The 17,709-nt window shown below is 36.3% G+C and overlaps 1 protein-coding gene across 5 annotated transcripts in view; it reads left to right on the forward strand.

Moving 5' to 3' along the window:
- UTRN (utrophin) overlaps positions 1-17,709 on the forward strand; it is a 591,543-nt gene that overhangs the window by 554,016 nt on the left and 19,818 nt on the right. For all 5 annotated transcript variants that reach the window (XM_062186881.1, XM_062186876.1, XM_062186879.1 and 2 more), the window contains exons 66-69: positions 3,926-4,062; positions 9,163-9,201; positions 9,427-9,492; positions 10,609-10,674. In XM_062186881.1, coding sequence (XP_062042865.1) covers positions 3,926-4,062; positions 9,163-9,201; positions 9,427-9,492; positions 10,609-10,674 — 308 coding nt within the window. The remainder of the gene's footprint in view (positions 1-3,925; positions 4,063-9,162; positions 9,202-9,426; positions 9,493-10,608; positions 10,675-17,709) is intronic.

A 17,709-nucleotide genomic window follows, 5' to 3' on the forward strand; every position in this document is an offset into this window, starting at 1 on the left:
ATTTATGATAAATGTTTCTGTTTTATATTTTAATATAAAGTATTAAAAATAAATCAGTCCAGATCACCAAAATTTTAAGAATAATTATGCAGGATGTTGGATAGCTGGTGATTTTCTTTTCTTTTTTTTCACTCCTTCATGTATGTTTTCTAACTGTACTTGCACTAGACATGTTTTACATGTGCAACTTAAATCTGTAAAGTGACATTTCATTATATTTTTTAATCAACCAAACAACATTCCAACAGTAATTTATGTAAAATGAAGGGAAGATTCAGAATGTAATTATATATACTTTAGTCAATGCCTATTGGTTCTTTCTCTTACAAAACTTAAAACAATTCTATATTCTTGGAGGGGTGAAAAGACCAGGGTCTCCACAGGCAGCATTTTCCTTACTGATCTTTGTTGGAGAACAGGGAAGGCTTAGGGTTTAGTTTCTTTACAGGTCAAAAAAAAAAAAAAAAAAAGATGCTCTCCTTATATAGGCCTATGATGGCTAAATGAAACAGAAAAATGACTTATAAATTTTAAGATTCTGTACTAACATGTTTGCTTCAACTAACAGGATCTACAAAATCTTTTGTTTTCCTTCTTTCTCCTCTTACTGTAGTAAAATAAAAACCTAATCTTTCAGGAAATGCATGAATCCTTTAAAACTTTGGGCAGTTTGCGAGCTAATGAGTATGTTCCTTTCAATTTCAAGTTCCTATCATAATATCTATAGTTATTTCTTTAAAAACAAAATATTATTGCTAACATCAAGATAGAGTTAAATTTGATCATATTCGTTATGTTAGATGGGTGGTTCTCTTTTTATTTTTAACCAAACCAGTGCTTTAGTATTTTAGAATAAAATAGAAAATTAAATTAGATAAATATTAGGAACTGTTATTAGATAGCAAATTAAACAGAGTATGTATAAATATTTTAGCATTTTTCATGCTAAAATGGACTTAACTCATTTTCTTGGCACAATCCTAACAGAAGAATTGCATTCTGCTAATGTGAGTATAATCCCTAGTTCCTATAGGATAACTTAGTTTTCACATTTTCTTTTAATATTGCATAAGATTTTTGATACCAGTGAATTAATACCTTTAAATCACTATTTGGTTGGTACTTTTATACCTCAATATAAAAGTGATTGAGGAAATAAAAATTAATATTTGGGAGTCTGAGCTCATTTTTTTAAAACATAAATGTAAGCATTATTGGCAATGTAATTTCTGTCTGCTGAGTTTTTGAGAAAGCAGGCATTTCTTTTTTGTGTATGTGTAGCAGGTGGAAAGAGGTTGGTTTGTGTTTGTTGGTTGATTTTGCTCTGGCCTTCCATGTCTTGAATATATTTAGCTGAAGAATGTTTAATGTAGAATTGATCTCTGTCTTTAATGTGCTGTACACTGTTATTTAATGCTATAACTAGTACTCCAACAGTATTTTTTTCATTTCGTGTTGCTATATGGGGGCAAACTGTTGAAATCTTTACCTAATATATACTAAACTGATCTTCTGTATATAAAGAGAATTGAAAATGAATCTTGATGTGAATGGAAGGGGAGAGGGAGTGGGAAAGGGGAGGGTTGCGGGTGGGAGGGAAGTTATGGGAGGGGGGAAGCCATTGTAACCCATAAGCTGTACTTTGGAAATTTGTATTCATTAAATAAAAGTTTAATAAATGAAAAAAAAAAAAAGAATTGGACTTGGACTTCTGAATAATTTGTCATTTTTTTTTTCTCAAATAAGAGTCCATGCTGGAACCCAAATGAATAGTTAAGTTAGAATAACAACATTATTCTAAGTGAAAGAAGCCAGTAATAAAAGACCAAATATCTGAATTCACTTCTATCAAATATCCAGAATATGCAAATTGATAGAGACAGAGGTAGATTGATGTTTGCCTGGAGTTGAGGGGTCCAGAGTTTCATTTTGAAGTGAAGAAATATTTTGTTTCCATAATTAGATAGTAATAATGATTGTTCAACTCTGTGGATATATTAAAAACCACTGAATTATACAATGCACACAGCCTAACCAAGATAGACAGGTAAAGGACTTGGGCCCTGCCCACCTGGCCTTTTCTCCCACCCACCCAACCCAGTGCTGCAAGTAGAAGGTCTGAAAACCACTGGTGTAAGAGACCAAAACTTTTACATTACCAGGTGTAGAGTTGCTGTGAGTAAAAGCTGGAGTCCACTACTTTATTACATATTTCTCCATAATGTGCTAATAGCAAACATAGAAGTAAATTGGATCATAAATACATATCCTTTCACAGGGGTCTCCTTTTTGCATTTGTATTATAGCAAGTGTCTTCTCTTTACCACTTTGCTAAGATATTTGGGGACAGCATTTATAAGTGTAATCATTACAGTGGTAATACTCATTGCAAAAGATATATCATTTATGCAGATACTTTGTCCTTTTGGATCTTTGATCAGTCTCATGTATTTCTTTTCTAAAAATTGCCTTCTTTATCTCCAGCTGCACTCTGCTTATTTTTCTGATTCTGCTTGTAGAATCTTTATACTTCCAAATCATCTTTCATAGCAAACATTTTCCTCCACAAAGTTGACTTTAGTTTTCTTCTTTTTATTAAGAGTACCTCCTTCAGCACTTTATTATATTTGAGAATATTTGCATCCATATCATTCATTGAAGATCATTATATATTTTAGTAGTAGTTATTCAGTTGGCAGGGTTGGTGACAGTGTGAGGCTGTCTAATAATGTAACACTTGCTGACTTTTGTATCATAAATAGTTTGGGCTTATTCCTGCTTCCTCTTTGCTTTTCAAGCCTAGAGAATCTGAAGTTCTCAAATTGTATATTAGAATCAGATGTATTTGGGTAAATGGGAGCAGATAGAAAGTAGCAAAACAGAATATGTAAGTGTTTACTCTGACCTTGGCAATTTCTATTTGCAAAACAATTTGTATGAGTTGTAGGCATGCTTGTTGTGACAAAAAAAGAAAGGTGGCAGGGATAGACAACAATTAAACAAATCCAAGTATATTTAACATTCAGTCTATGTTCTAGAAACTCTCTCTCAAAGCAGATGGGAGTGAGGTCTATCTGGTGGCAGGATGAGCAGCTAATGAGCCAGAGATTCAAGGTCTTAATTCAGTTCTGTGCAGATAATGTGAACATTTTACATACATCTTCAAAAGGATTAAAGTTGATATCTGTATTGCAAATAAAAATTAGGACTGGTGATAACACATGACAGGTTTAGAGAATAGTTCAGGGAATGGAATGATGGCGTAGGGTGGGGGCAGTTTCAGTCCATCTCACTCTAATGATTATTAAAATTATTTATCTGAAAATGCTTAAAGAAACAGTAACCTTTTATATCATCATTATAATTTAATCCAGATAAAATAATTTATGTCTGAATGGTTGGGAAAGGACAAGGAAATTGGAAGTATTCCTTCCCAAAAAGAACACCAGTGTGACTCTGCTGTTTCTCACTTTTTATTGCTTTTTCATCTTCCAGACTAGAATGTACGTTGGCTTGTGGTGAGCCAGGATAGGCTAAATGGCTAACCTCCATTTATTCAGTTCAACTAAAATTATATAATAGCCACAATTTGTCATCATTGTAAAGGTTTAGTGATAGGAATCAACCAATAACATTTCTAGAACTATGCTACTCTTTTGCTCAAGTTTTAAAAAATGGGTAAACAAGATAGTTACGGTTTATTTTTAGCTGAACATTTTTTTTAATTGTCAACTAATCCCTGGATGTATTTAATAATGAATCTGATTCCCAATTGTTTTAGTGATATTGTGTATTATTTCAAAACTACATAAAATCATCAAAATGGATGCTATTGAATGGTTTCCACTTACCTCTTCTCTCATTTTACTGTAGATAGTTATCTCCTTCAAGTTTAATGAGGAGTGTAATTTTTTCAATTTTGCAGACAACATCTGGGGAAGATGTGCGAGACTTCACAAAGGTGCTGAAGAATAAGTTCAGGTCAAAGAAGTACTTTGCTAAGCACCCTCGACTTGGCTACCTGCCTGTCCAGACAGTTCTTGAAGGTGACAACTTAGAGACGTAAGTTTGATTTTTTTATATTAAATCTTCTGTGAAGTTTTACATTTGATATTGCTTTTTTCTCTTAGTGACACATGAGAAAGCATTTCATACAGATTTGATAAAATGTTTCATTCTAAAAAAGGTAAATTAAACATGGAATCAGTCTTCACAACATAAAATTTTATTATTTACACTTGCTATGTCACAGCCAAAATCAAGGTTTAACTTTGCATGTTATCAGATGGCTGTATTATATGCTTTGACATTCTTTTTGTTTCCCTTTTGGGGGTCATTTTACTGGTTTTCTTGTATATTTTAAATCTTTTTGATTCAAATTTATGAATAATACTTTATCTCTTGTTTCAGCTATCTATGTTAAAATATCAAATCTCATAATAGTTTCATTTTTCCTTTAAGTTGAAGATAACCAAATGAGATCACTTTATATATTACATGAAATGGAAAAAATTTCTTGAAATTGTATAGTAAACTGAGTTGACAAGCATAAATGAAACAAAGTTTTAAGATGAGAAATTAACTATGGTATATAAAGGAAAGAAAATAAGAATTTATAATCTGAAATGAAAAGAATTTTCAAATAAGCCAGGAGAAATGCAAGGAAGTGATTTGTGTAGCTAGATAATACATATCAAGTTGAAACTAGATGGAACTTAAGTCTTTGAATCACTGGAAAATACCAGCATACATATCCCTGAGAAATCCATTTTCATGTGCTTGAATCTTGGGAAAGATGAACATTCATTACTGACTGTCACCAGAGTACCTAGCCATATAGAACACCAGAGTACCTAGCCATAGAGAACACAGAACATATAGAAGACATCTTCTCAGAGGATGATAGAAGTAGGCCTGGAAAATGTGAAGTATAGATATTCCACTTTATACAGTAGAGGAGATTGCAGTAATAAGCATAAATAATGTTTTGAGAGCAATGTTTGTGAAGTGAAAGTTTCTTTAACCTTCAAAAGTCATGGCTTATTTTATTTTGTATATGAGACATAATCAGAGAATAGCAATATTTCAGTGTGCTAGGACAGTGTCTCAAAGATGTCAAAATAGAGGAATAGATATTTGGTTTGATTTTTTTTTTCCCTGTTGGCCTGGGAATTTGCTAAATTTCTGTGTGAGTATACCTGTCTTTTATGTAAATAGGTCCATATGTACCATATGCTATAGTGCATAAGCTTGATGTAAAACTGTATACAATTAAAATATGTGATTTCTTAATTATTTTTTTTCGCAGTACACATTATAACAAATTTTGTTAAGGCAATTTTTCAATTTAAGAAGAGCTATTGAAATACTTTTGGGAAAGGATAGATTTTTGTTTATCTCTGTTTTGTGGGTATATTTTTCACTCTTCAAAAGATTCAATAATATAGTCTTACAGTCTTATTTGTTCTAATAAATAATAAACACTATAGCTGTGCTGAACACCTTATGATAAAGACAGAATTTTACTTCTGTTTGTATCAGATCCAGTTAATCTTTGGAGTGGCACTCTGAAATGTAGAATTATCACATGGTGCTTTAACATACAGCATAATTAATAGGTTCAGGCAAACCAATGTGTCTGTCTATCACTCTTGATAAACCATTGGCATTTATAAACAAAATAAGTATATTGCTCCTACTTTTGGAGGCTAGGAAGTCCATATCAAGGTGCCAGCCATTTGGCAAGGTTCTTGGAGCTTTTATCTCATGGTGGGAGGTAGAAGGGCAAGACAGCATAAGACAGTGAGGGCAAGAGCATGGGCCAAACTCACTTTCATAAGAAACCCACTCTTGCCATAATGCACCCATTCCTGAGATCAGAACATCCATGTTCAGGAGGGCAGAGCCCTCATTACCTCATCGCCTCTTATTAGGTCTCATCTACCAACACCATTACGCTGGGAATTAATCTCTAACACATGATCTTGGGGAATACATTCAAACCATAGCAAACAATTTGCCTTTCAGTGTCAAAATAATCGCTAGCATAAATCATTCTATTTTGAGTGACTTTATTAAGATAAGAATTAACAGAAAAATATGCTCAATAATTTGTGCTATGTTTTTGGGGTACAGTTCTGAAAATGCCTTACCTCATTACCAGCATTTTCAGTGAGAAGTAAAAGAAAGGAAGGAGCATAAGATGAAATCAGATGCCAGAACACCCTCATTGAAAAAGATTTATGAGCTATTGTATGCAGTGAGCAGGATTTCTTCCTTTTTAAATCCTGGGCAGAGCTCTCTGGATTTGGTAAAGTTCATTTTTCTGCTGAGCCATTTCTAGTATAGGGCTGCTTAATCGTCTCCTTTAACAGTTTCTGTGGATGGGTAGTAAAAAACTTTGATTCCATTTATTCTCCTTGTGGGAGGAGCGCATTAGAGAAAAACCAATGAAGTGGTAAAGGTGTTGAAGTTATTTATGAAGATGATTAGACTTTTCTTTTTCTTTTTTCTCTTTCATCCTTTCAAAATAGAGTATCTTACCCTATGACCAATAATTATAAATACATGTGTGGAAGGAATATTTAGGAAAACAAAGAGTTACTACTAAAAGGAGGTAAACAAACCCATGCTAAGTATATTCAGTTAACTTTATATATAATTATGCCAGGTTTTTTAAAAAGTAAATGAATAGAGCTTGAATAAATATGCTATTGAAAATAAATCTGAGAAACAAGCTAAGATAGGGACAAAATAATTTCAAGTTGTGAGAGCTAATTGTTAGCTACAAGGTAGGCTGGCTTTCATACAAGATTAAAAAGTATAATAGACACCTCTGTCTGGTATTGGTGAAGATGAACTTCATCATTTTTTAAGATCTTTCTTTAGCAAGAACAAACTACTAATAATGGTCATTATGTTTATGAAAGGCCTGGATGGGAAGTGACAACTGAGTTGAGATCTGATAGATTAATAGTGCTGTGTGTCGCTTGTTTGCTGTGGGAAGTGGAAAGGGAGAGTAAACATTTCCAAAAGCCTGGTAGCAAGACAGTTTGAGAAACTGGGGTGAGAAACTAGAAATAGTGGCAAGAAATTGGAGAGAGAAGCAGCACTGGATACTGAAGGACCTGTTGTCTGGAGTTTTTTCTGAGAGCAGTGGGGAGCCATTGAACATCTTTATGTAAGTGCATGCTGGGCTCTCACTTACTCCACACAGAGTCAAATGGATTGAAGAAGGCAAAAGACCAGAAGCATCAAGAGTATTGTGATGGAATTTAAGATTTTAATGTAATATTAAGTATATTCAGTAGATACTGATTCCTTACATATTAATGTAGTGTTTTACCAAAATAAGCAATCTGGACAACAACGAGAGGCTGCATTATTAAGTCTGTGTCAATACACATTTTGGTCCTATTTTTTAACACCCTTTAATCATAGGTTCTAAGTATACAATACCACTCTCTTTCCTCACAGAATTAAATGAGAAGACTTATCAACAAATGTTTTCTTTTATTGTTCCACAATTCAAAATACTTGGAAGTCAATGAAGGCTAAAGTATTTTATCTCGCTACTTTGAGATTTTCCAAATACATTTTTCTAAAAAATGTTTCTTTTGAGAAACTCTTCAGTTCAGCTTTCTGCCCCTGCCATCCTTATCTTACTTCATGAATCACTTTTGTGCCAACAGAGTTAACTTCACAAGAATCACTCAAGCAGGTTTACAGAGCATTTCCAAGGTCTACTAAGATGAGAAATTCACATTTTTCTTCTGTTTAAAACTCATGCCAAATTTCATGGTACACTTGAATTTCAGAATAGTCTCTTAAGCAGTTACTGTTTTTAGAAAGTGGATAGCAAATCATTCACCTGTTATTTAACAACTGTATTTCAGGGTTAATGAAAATTAGTGATGTAAAAGGAGTATTGAAAGATACTATGTATTTTTATGGTTGCATCTACTTTAACATGTTTGATTAAGTCTACCTAGGACATAAATGTTCTGAGAATTAGGAGATAAATGCTTGTTTTTGAAAGTATACCACAAGGACCTTAGTTTTTAATCTCAACAAGATAACCTTCCATCTCTTTTTAGTCCTTGCTATGTCAGACATCAGCTTGCACTTCACAGTAGGAGATAATGAGATCACTAGCTTTTTGTTAAGTGTGTATGTACAATAGAAATAGGAAAATCAGGTAGGTCTGAAATAGTTTTATTTCAATCAGCATTAGCTTTCCTAGGAGATTTGATTTATTTAGAGAACTAATTTTCTTTGTACTTTAAGATTTCTGTGTTCATAGTTAACCCTCTTGGCCCCCCAAAATTAGGATTTGAACTAGGTTTTAATTAAGATCAGTAGTTTTCAAAGATGTTTCAGGGACACTTGGTGATTCCTAGATATGCATGAGGCTGGAGGCTGCCTTCGGGACTGAGTAATACTGAATGTTCCAACTCCAGCCTCAAGGCCCTGATTCAATTGCAAGTTTTCCTCGGTTTCCCAGATTGAAATTCTGGGCAAAATTTGGTTTGAAGAAAGTGTATTGTGCTCTAGAGAAGGTGTGTTGGTTTTAGCAGTGATGTGGTAGTTTTGGGAGAGTATAGAGGAAGCTTCATAGGGGCACCTTTTTAAAGTGTATGTATGAAAGTCAGATACTTCGAGTACACCCAGGTTTGAATTTTACATTGACCATTGGAAAAGAAATCAGAAACATCTAATTTTATTGTAACTCTGCCATCAATTTCCAGTGTAGTCATTGATGTTTAATGCCACCTTTCTGAGCAAGTTTCTTACCCAGGAAAAACAGAAACATGATCGCATCGTTCCTTGCTGTATTGTAAATGTTATTTTTGTAGTTGTTCTATGATTTTGATTTCTTTTAGCACATTCTGATTTTTTTCCTAAAAAGACTGCTTAAAAATATGTTTGCTCCCCTGTACCTAATATCCTGCCATATCCATGAAAATTCCCTGCAGACACTTGAATCCACAGCATCTTCCCTGGAAGAAACTGTGACTTCTGCTGCTTTTAGTTTCCACAGGGTGTATTTCAGCCAACTCTGAATGGAAGACAGTTGGAATGTCTCCCCCCCACCCCACTTTTGTCTGACATGGCTCTAAAGTGTTTGTTCTGTGACTTTTGTTCCCTCTCCCCTCTCTGCAGTCCTATCACACTCATCAGTATGTGGCCAGAGCATTATGAGTGAGTATCATTGCCCTAAATGCAGAAGATGCATGTTCTGATCAGCTGGACTAGCATGTGGGTGATTCCTAACCTCTTGCTCTAAAATAGTACTTCTGCATCCTGGGTAACAATCCTAGTGGCTTGTGTGCATGGCAAATTTATTATTTAACTAAGCTAATATTCCTAATAGTAGTTCTATCAATATTTGGGTGTAAAACCATGGCTGTGTTTTTCCCTTCATAGCCCCTCACAGTCTCCTCAGCTGTTTCATGATGACACCCATTCAAGAATAGAACAATATGCCACACGGTAAGAAACTCTGATAGGAGCCCGCTGTCCACTGTGACCCAGAATGTATCTATTTCTGCATTAATCCAATAGCGTTTGCATACTTTGATTTAAAGAATGTCATCTTACAGGAGCCATAATTCCATTATATTGGAATCCATGTTCCTGTCTTTTCATGTTGCAATTTGCACTTTAACAAATGCCTGCTATATATTCTACAAAGAGTAAATCTCAATAGGATGTGATTACCAAGCTCATGAGGATCCAAACACAGCACAAACAGGATTTAGATAATGTAACCCAGTTTCAGTGAATGAAAGTAGAGATTGAAAGTATTCTCAGGAGATGCTGTGCATACGAATTACAATATGTAATTAAATTTATGCTAATACTTTATTAAAGAGGCTTGTTTTAGATTCCCTAAATAATATAAAATATAGGCTGGTCTTGATGCTGTGTACAAACTTTCAGAAAAGTAGCGCATATACCAGGCATCTGTAGTATTAGGTATTAGCTAAACCTGAAAGCATGTATAAAAGCATCATAAAAATAGTAGCATTCGTACAAGGCTGAGGCCAAGTAGGATTTCTGAGGAAAAGCAGGCTTGGATTGACAGCAAAACATACCCAAACCCTTGGGCTGGGAAAGAACGTGGCTTAGTAACCAGACTATGGGTTGGGGAAGAGCAGAGGCATGAGCAAGAGTGAAGGGACTCAGATAAAGTGTGATAGTGAAGGAGCAGATAGCTAAGGAAACTGGACCATGTCCTTGGGTACAGGGAAGTCCTAGAGTCATCCAATATTAGAGGAATGTAATTACAATATTGTGAGAATGTAACACTCCCTTCCATGTAGAGGATTGGCGTGGCAAGGGGTAGTTGGGAAATAATTTAGGACATCTGATCGGTTAGGAGACTCTACATTATATCTTGGTATAAGATAAAGGCCTACAGGCCATAGGGCAATAGTGATAGAAATGTAACTCAACATTAGCTGTTATTTTAATTTCTGCAGTCTTGCTAGGAGGCTTTCTATGTTTTGTCAGAATAAGACAGTTTAGAAATCACTGAGGAAATGCCTCCAAATGACCATGTCCCCTCTTACCACATCATCTAACCTCCTTACTTTCATTTTTCAGACTGGCCCAAATGGAAAGGACTAACGGGTCGTTCCTCACTGATAGCAGCTCTACCACAGGAAGTGTGTAAGTAAATCATGAAATCAACACTGCCTGTGAAGGCTAGTTCTGATGTTATGGCTGTGGGAAATGATCTTCATTGACTGGAGCTTTGAATTTTGATTCCAATCAAAACTGATAGGTGTGGTTCCACAAATGTCTACATTGATTTTCTGCTTTCAGGACATGACCATATAAAGTGGATATATTTATTCACTTAGTTTCATGTATGTTAATGAAAACTAACCTATACTGACCAACTCATCTACCCCAAAAAATGATTGTTTTATTTATCATTATATTTATTCATTCAGTCTCAGATTTATTGCTAATTTAACAAATATAATTCCAGAAAATACCTAGACTTTCTATAAATTTATCTTTTAATTTATTTATTTATTAGAGAGAGCAAGAGAGCTCTTATCAGCTGAACTACTCCCTAAATGCCCCAAAAAGTCTGGGGGTCAAAGTTGAAGCTGGGAACTCAACCCAAGTCTTCTATGTGAATAGCAGGGAGCAGGGACCCAATTACTGGAACCATTCCTGCTGACGCATTGGGTTTGCATTTACAGGAGTTAGGAGTTGGGTTGGGGATTGAACCTAGGCATTCAGATGTAGAATGTAGGCGTCTTAACTGCTGGTCCAAATGCCTACCCCAAATCCTCTCCCTTATTCATACTACCATTTTCTCCATAAACTCTGTACTTAGTAAATCGGACCCATCCATGCTTAGACACACACTCCTCATCCTTCATTGAGAAGTGCAAACTCTCTTGCCAATGTTTTATTTTATTCACAATAGGAAAAGCCTCATTGACTTTAGAAGACCTTTTAAAAAGCTTTCTAGCCAAATATTTTATCTCTACTTTTCCCACTTGTAGATATTCAATATGGTTGTGGAAATTTCTTGACAAATATTTTATCTGTTATCTTACCACTTTTATCTGTCATCTTACTTTCGGATTTTTTCATAATTCTTTTTTTTGCTTTGGAGTTCATCCTTTAAATACTAAATGATATATAAAGGCTTCATTAATGTCAAGGTCACCTGACTTATACAGGTACATTATGGTTGGGACCTGATGGAATGGTGTAAGGTGGGCAGAAAAGCTGTATAATGTAGAATTTAGATATTTTTCACTGAAATGATAGAGAGAGCCAATATGAAATACCTTAAGCATTCTAATATAGAATGTCTCCTTTTCAATATTTTATAAAACATTTATTTATCTTTTTAAAAGGCAGATTACAGAGAGAGAGGGAGATCCAGAGACAAAGAGAGATCTGCCATCTGATAGTTCACTCCTCAAATGGTGGCCAGAGCTGAGCCAGGCTGAAGCCAGGAACCAAGAGCTTCTTCCAAGTCTTCCATGTGGTCTCCCATGTAGAAAAATTTCTAAATAAACATAATAGCATGTTCATAATACTCATTTCATTTTTAACATACTAGTGTGCATTTTATATAATTTTTTAAAGATTTACTTATTTATTTGAAAGAGTTACACAGAGAGGGGAGAGGCAGCGAGAGAGAGAGGTCTTCCATCCTATGGTTCACTCCATAATTGGCCACGACGGCTGGAGCTGCACCAATCCAAAGCCAGGAGCCAGGAGCTTCTTCCGGGTCTCCCACGTGGGTGCAGGGGCCCAGGGACTTGGGCCACCTTCTACTGCTTTCCCAGGCCATAGCAGAGAGCTGGATTGAAAGTAGAGCAGCCGGGTCTTGAATCAGTGCTCATATGGGAGGGTGTTAACCTGCTGTGCCACAGCTCTGGCCCCTATAATATGTTTAAATATCTTGATTATCTCCTAAATCACTATACTTTCCACCAAAGTTAACAACAGCCAAAGAATTAACTGAAATTTTTAAAAATTAGGACCAAAATCTTACTTCATTGAAATGTATTTATCTTGATCTGTGAATGGGATAAAGGTAATACTCAAATCTTTCCTATCTTAAAGTTAGAAAAAAACAGTATCTATAATGTTAGCATTAACATTTCAGAACAAAAAATATAACCTGATGATTAGCAGCTGAATACATGTTTTAAAATACTATCATTAGATATATGGACTCATTTACCCATCCAGCTAATATTTATTATATACCTCCAATAGTGGTATGCTGGAACCAGTCCTTATATTTTCAAATGAAAGCTCATTGTGTATATATCAAAGCAGCACATTGTATCCTATGAATGTATGCAGTTATGGTTTGTCAACTAAGATAATGTTAATTTTAAAAAATTTGAAAACACTGAAGAGATTCCAGCATTCAAAATGAAACGGGACTGGCATTGTTGGGCAGGGGGTTAAAGCTGCCTCTTGTGGTACCCGCATCCCATAACAGAGCGCTGGTTCAAGTCATAGTTCCTCTGCTTCTGATCCAGCTCCCTGTGAATGTGTCTGGGGAGGCAGTGCAAGATAGCTCAAGTACTTGGGTCCCTGTTACCTGTGTGGGAGACCTGGGTGGTGTTCTGATCTCCTGTTTTTAGCCTGGCCCAGCACTGGCCTTGTGGCCATTTGGGGAGTGAACCAGCGAACTGAAGAGTTCTCTCTCTGTGACCCTCTGCCTTTCACATAAATCAATCTTTAAAAAACAAACAAACAAAAAAATGTATGAAAGCTGTTTGTTAAACAAAACCTTTATTAAAAATCCATGTATATGTGTATATAGTAACAAGTAAATTATATTAAAAGAAACATAAAGGTTATACTTAAAGTCCATCATCACATCCCAAAGATTCTACTTTGTTATATCATTTGCTATGCCATTGAGATTATTTTAACTGTTGGGTGGTACCCAACAGTGTATCATTTCCCAGCTCTACATTTAGCAAAGGCATTAGCTTGAAATTGGCCTTGATGAAAGCATTTAAACCAATTTAAACCACAGAAATTGCTGGTGCTATAAATCAAGGCCTTTTTATCTTTTGGGGGCCCTGTTGAGCATTTACTGACATACTGCTGCTATACACCAATACCACAGTGAATCTACAGATGTAGCTACTGTCTTAATGGATCTTACCAGTTAGAGGAGAAATACATAAGTGCTCCTGCAGGAGCAGAGCATGGTCAAGGTATTTGTGGTAGACAGAATAATGGCCTCCCAAAGATGTCCACGTCCTTGTACCTGAAGCCTGGTGTACTTAATGCCCAAAGGAGTACTGTAAGATGTTGCTTCTGTTCCCATTGTTAGCACCATTTTACAGATGTAGCGACAGAGGCCCTGAGAGGTTCAGGAGCTTGCCCAGGGTCTCACATTCAGTAAGAGTGGAGCTGGGATTCAGATCTGAGCAGTCTGGGTCCAGGCATGGGCACCCTGGCCAAGCCACTCTGTCATCTGCTGCCAGAGGAAGGAGGCAAGTCTTCCCAGGTAGGCCTGGAAGGTACGAGAGTTTCTGCAGACTTGCCCAGTCCTCGTGGAGGTCATCATTATCCTTAATCCAACTCATTCTCTATGCTCCATCTTCACATTTCAAACCTAACTATGTTTTCAGTTTAGAAGATTTTATAGTTCAGCAACTTATAGGATCAATCTCTCTTCAGTTTGTATTTGAGATCTCAGCCACATAGTAAAAGAAAGACCTGTGCTTTGAGGTAGAATTGTTGAGATTTGAACTTGAACTTTCTCCTTAAGTTATTCAAAGCTTCTTTGTCATTTGTCTCTTCAGCAGTGGCCATCCTACCTACAGAATGAGCCTTTCTCTATTCTATGGAAGCAATTTCTTGCACACCTCCCCCATAGCTTTTATCATCCACATGGCCGGTTAAGTGTTTGCACCTCCAGTTACATGAGCTACAGCCTAGAATATAATCCAGTATCATGACTTTTTTTTTTTTTTCTTGACAGGCAGAGTGGACAGTGAGAGAGAGAGACAGAGAGAAAGGTCTTCTTTTTCCGTTGGTTTACCCTCCAACGACCACCGCGGCTGGCGCGCTGCAGCCGGCACACCATGCTGATCCGAAGCCAGGAGCCAGGCCTGGTCTCCCATGGGGTGCAGGGCCCAAGCACTTGGGCCATCCTCCACTGCACTCCCTGGCCACAGCAGAGAGCTGGCCTGGAAGAGGGGCAACCGGGACAGAATCCGGCGCCCCGACCAGGACTAGAACCTGGTGTGCCGGCGCCGCAGGCAGAGGATTAGCCTATTGAGCCGTGGCGCCGCCATGACTTTTTAACTCATATAGACCCAATTACCAAATATTCCCTATTTCTTTGAAAATCAGACTCTGGGCATTAACTTTAAGAATACTAAGTATCATTGAAGGACAAATTGAGCAACAACATCTCAGGAAAGGGAAGGACCCAAGATGGTCATGGTAAATCCATAAGCAGAATGTCAAGGGCGACAGTTGCTTACTGCATTGCCATCAGGATGTCTCACTCATCTGTCTTCGTGTTACAGTGTTTTATGAGGGAAGATCAAAGGGGAGGTGGACTGTAATTTGTGCTGAAGTTTCTGCTTGCAAATCTGAAAGCCAGCACTGAACAATCCTTAGAAAAAAAAATTATTATTTTTATTTATGTCCTGCCTTCTTTCAAATGGTTGTTGAATAAATCACAGTTCTTTTGTCTTCTGTTAGGTGCTCATTTTTTTATATAGATAGTATTTACTATATATGACTTAAGTAGTCTAATGACATTCATCCGATGGTATTTCATTGGTGCAGACCTACATTGTTTCATTATTTTCTATTTTAGCATGAGAGACCCAGTTGACATTTATTGACTCTAATCTGGTAACTTGTTTACTGTCTGCCCCAAAAAATTATGTTCTTGATTTTATTATTTATAATTAAGAACTGAAATATATCTATTTTTGTATTCAACTTTTAAGCCTAACAATCTAAATTATAAGATGAAAATTATATGTTATCTTATAAGAGATTTTGAAATTCTTATTTTTAAAAAGTTGTCTTAATACCTTTCCAAATATCTTAATGAGAGAATGTAATGATAGTGGTGATGTTGATTATAATAATATGTTAAACTCATCAACTTACAAACTAAATCTATGTAAATGTGGCAACAAAATGCATCTGAAATATAATTTGGAGTGGTTTCACAGTCTCCACATCTTTAAAAACAAAATTCAGTTGGTGGGGCAGGCATTTGGCATAGCAGTTAAAAACAGCCACATCTCATTTTGGAATACCTTGGGTCTGATTTCCAGCTCTAGTGCCCGATTCCAGCTTCTTGCCAATACAGCGCCTCAAAAGTCATGATGATGGAGCCCATAGTTCTGTCCATGCTGCCTGTGTGGGAGACCCGGATGTATATTCCCAGCTCCCAGACCAACCTGGCCATTGCAGCCATGTGGAGAGTTAACCAGTGGATAGGAGCTCTTTATCTGTTTTTCTCTCTCTTTCTCTGTCTGCCTCTTAAATAAATAAATAGAACTTCAAAGATGTCCTTGACATGGCAGTGAAAGAATTATTTCTCATTTTATTGGTGTTAGTGAGCACTAAATTTAATCATTGAGGCCAAATACTGGTTTCAGCATTCTGTGGGTGGAAAGAGTCTAATGGTGTCTCTTATTCCCAAGGAGCTTCACGCAGGATCCATTTTCAAATCATGGCTCTGAGAGTAATCAAGTAGTTTATAGGAGCCCAAGCTCCTTGTCCTTTTACTACTATAACTGTATCTGCTGCCTCTGCTTCTTTTGCTTCATCTGCCTTTGCCTCCACCACTGCCTTTTCCTCTTCCTTTACCATCAGCTTTTATCATTTTATTTGAAGTATATTATTCATAGGCATCATATTACGAACTACTTTTCTACCTCTTCTTTCAGCACCTGAAGCTATCATCTATTTGTGTTTGGTTTTGTGTCACCCTTACTCCTTCTCTCTTTCTTTTGCCATTTGGACAAAGCAGTGCTCCGCCCATATGTATGAATGACTTGCATAGGCATATGAGTGGCTGGGATAGGACTCTAGACATTGCTCCATTGACTTTCCATCTTGAATATTGAGAAGAGTATGTGGCTAAACTCTTTTCTTTTTTGCAAGTAATCTAGTGGTATTTTCTTGTCCGATTTCCTGTGATTCTTTATCCTTTAAGAATTATACTGCAATGTATATGAATATTTTTCTTATTATTTTATTATTTAAACTTTTCATCTTTTTAATTTCTGTGCTCAGGTATTTCCCTGAGAAATATTTGCAAAATGTTCTATTGTGTTCTTACTTTGATATCAGTTTATTTTATAACTTTTGTATCTTTATACTTTGCCCATTTGCCCTGTCCATGTGTTAGACCTGTACTTTTGATCTGCTCTGTTGCTTCTCCCTCTGCATCAGCTGTGTGACTTGCCTCCATACATCAGGATCCACAGCATCTGGTTGGTGTGCCAAGGTGCTGATTCATTCACCTCATAGCTTCTTCTGCTCCTTCATAATTTGAGGGTAATTCAGAAAGTTCATGGGAAAAATGGAATTAAAAGGTAAGTCTATTTTGGTGCAAAAATGTTGAAATCCATGCAGTTTTTTATAATGATATGCACTTTACATATACTTGTGCCAGGCCCCACTATGCATGCATTTCCATTTTTTGCACCAAAATAAGCTTATTTTTTAACTCCATTTTACACAAAATTGTTGAAGTGCCCTTGTATGGTTATGTTTTACTTTCTGTCTGAAAACTTCCCACCCTGATGTCTGCCTGCCAGATTTCTGTTTGTTTTTGCTACATGGGATGCCCAGGAGCTTTTGGATCTGCTTTCAAATGCTGCAGCTCTGCACTGGTGCAGTACCCATTTTCTTCTCTTTTGACCCTTCTAAACATAGGAACAACCATGGGATTCTTTGAAAGCTCCTTTCATTTATTTCCCTGTAATACTGTATCTTCTCAGGGATGGCACACAAGAATGCCATACAATAGTCCTTCTCCCATCTGTGTCCCTCATTTCCAGTTTCTAACTGGTAGTAAGGGTCCCACTGTACCTCTCTTTTAAAATTCATTTGACTGAGTCAGGAAGATGTGGTTAAGTATTTGTGTTCTAATGATGATTGTAATCAAATACACACACACACACACACATATATATATATGTGACCCCATGTGTG

This window comes from Lepus europaeus, chromosome 3, assembly GCF_033115175.1.
Source record: "Lepus europaeus isolate LE1 chromosome 3, mLepTim1.pri, whole genome shotgun sequence".
Taxonomy (NCBI): domain Eukaryota; kingdom Metazoa; phylum Chordata; class Mammalia; order Lagomorpha; family Leporidae; genus Lepus; species Lepus europaeus.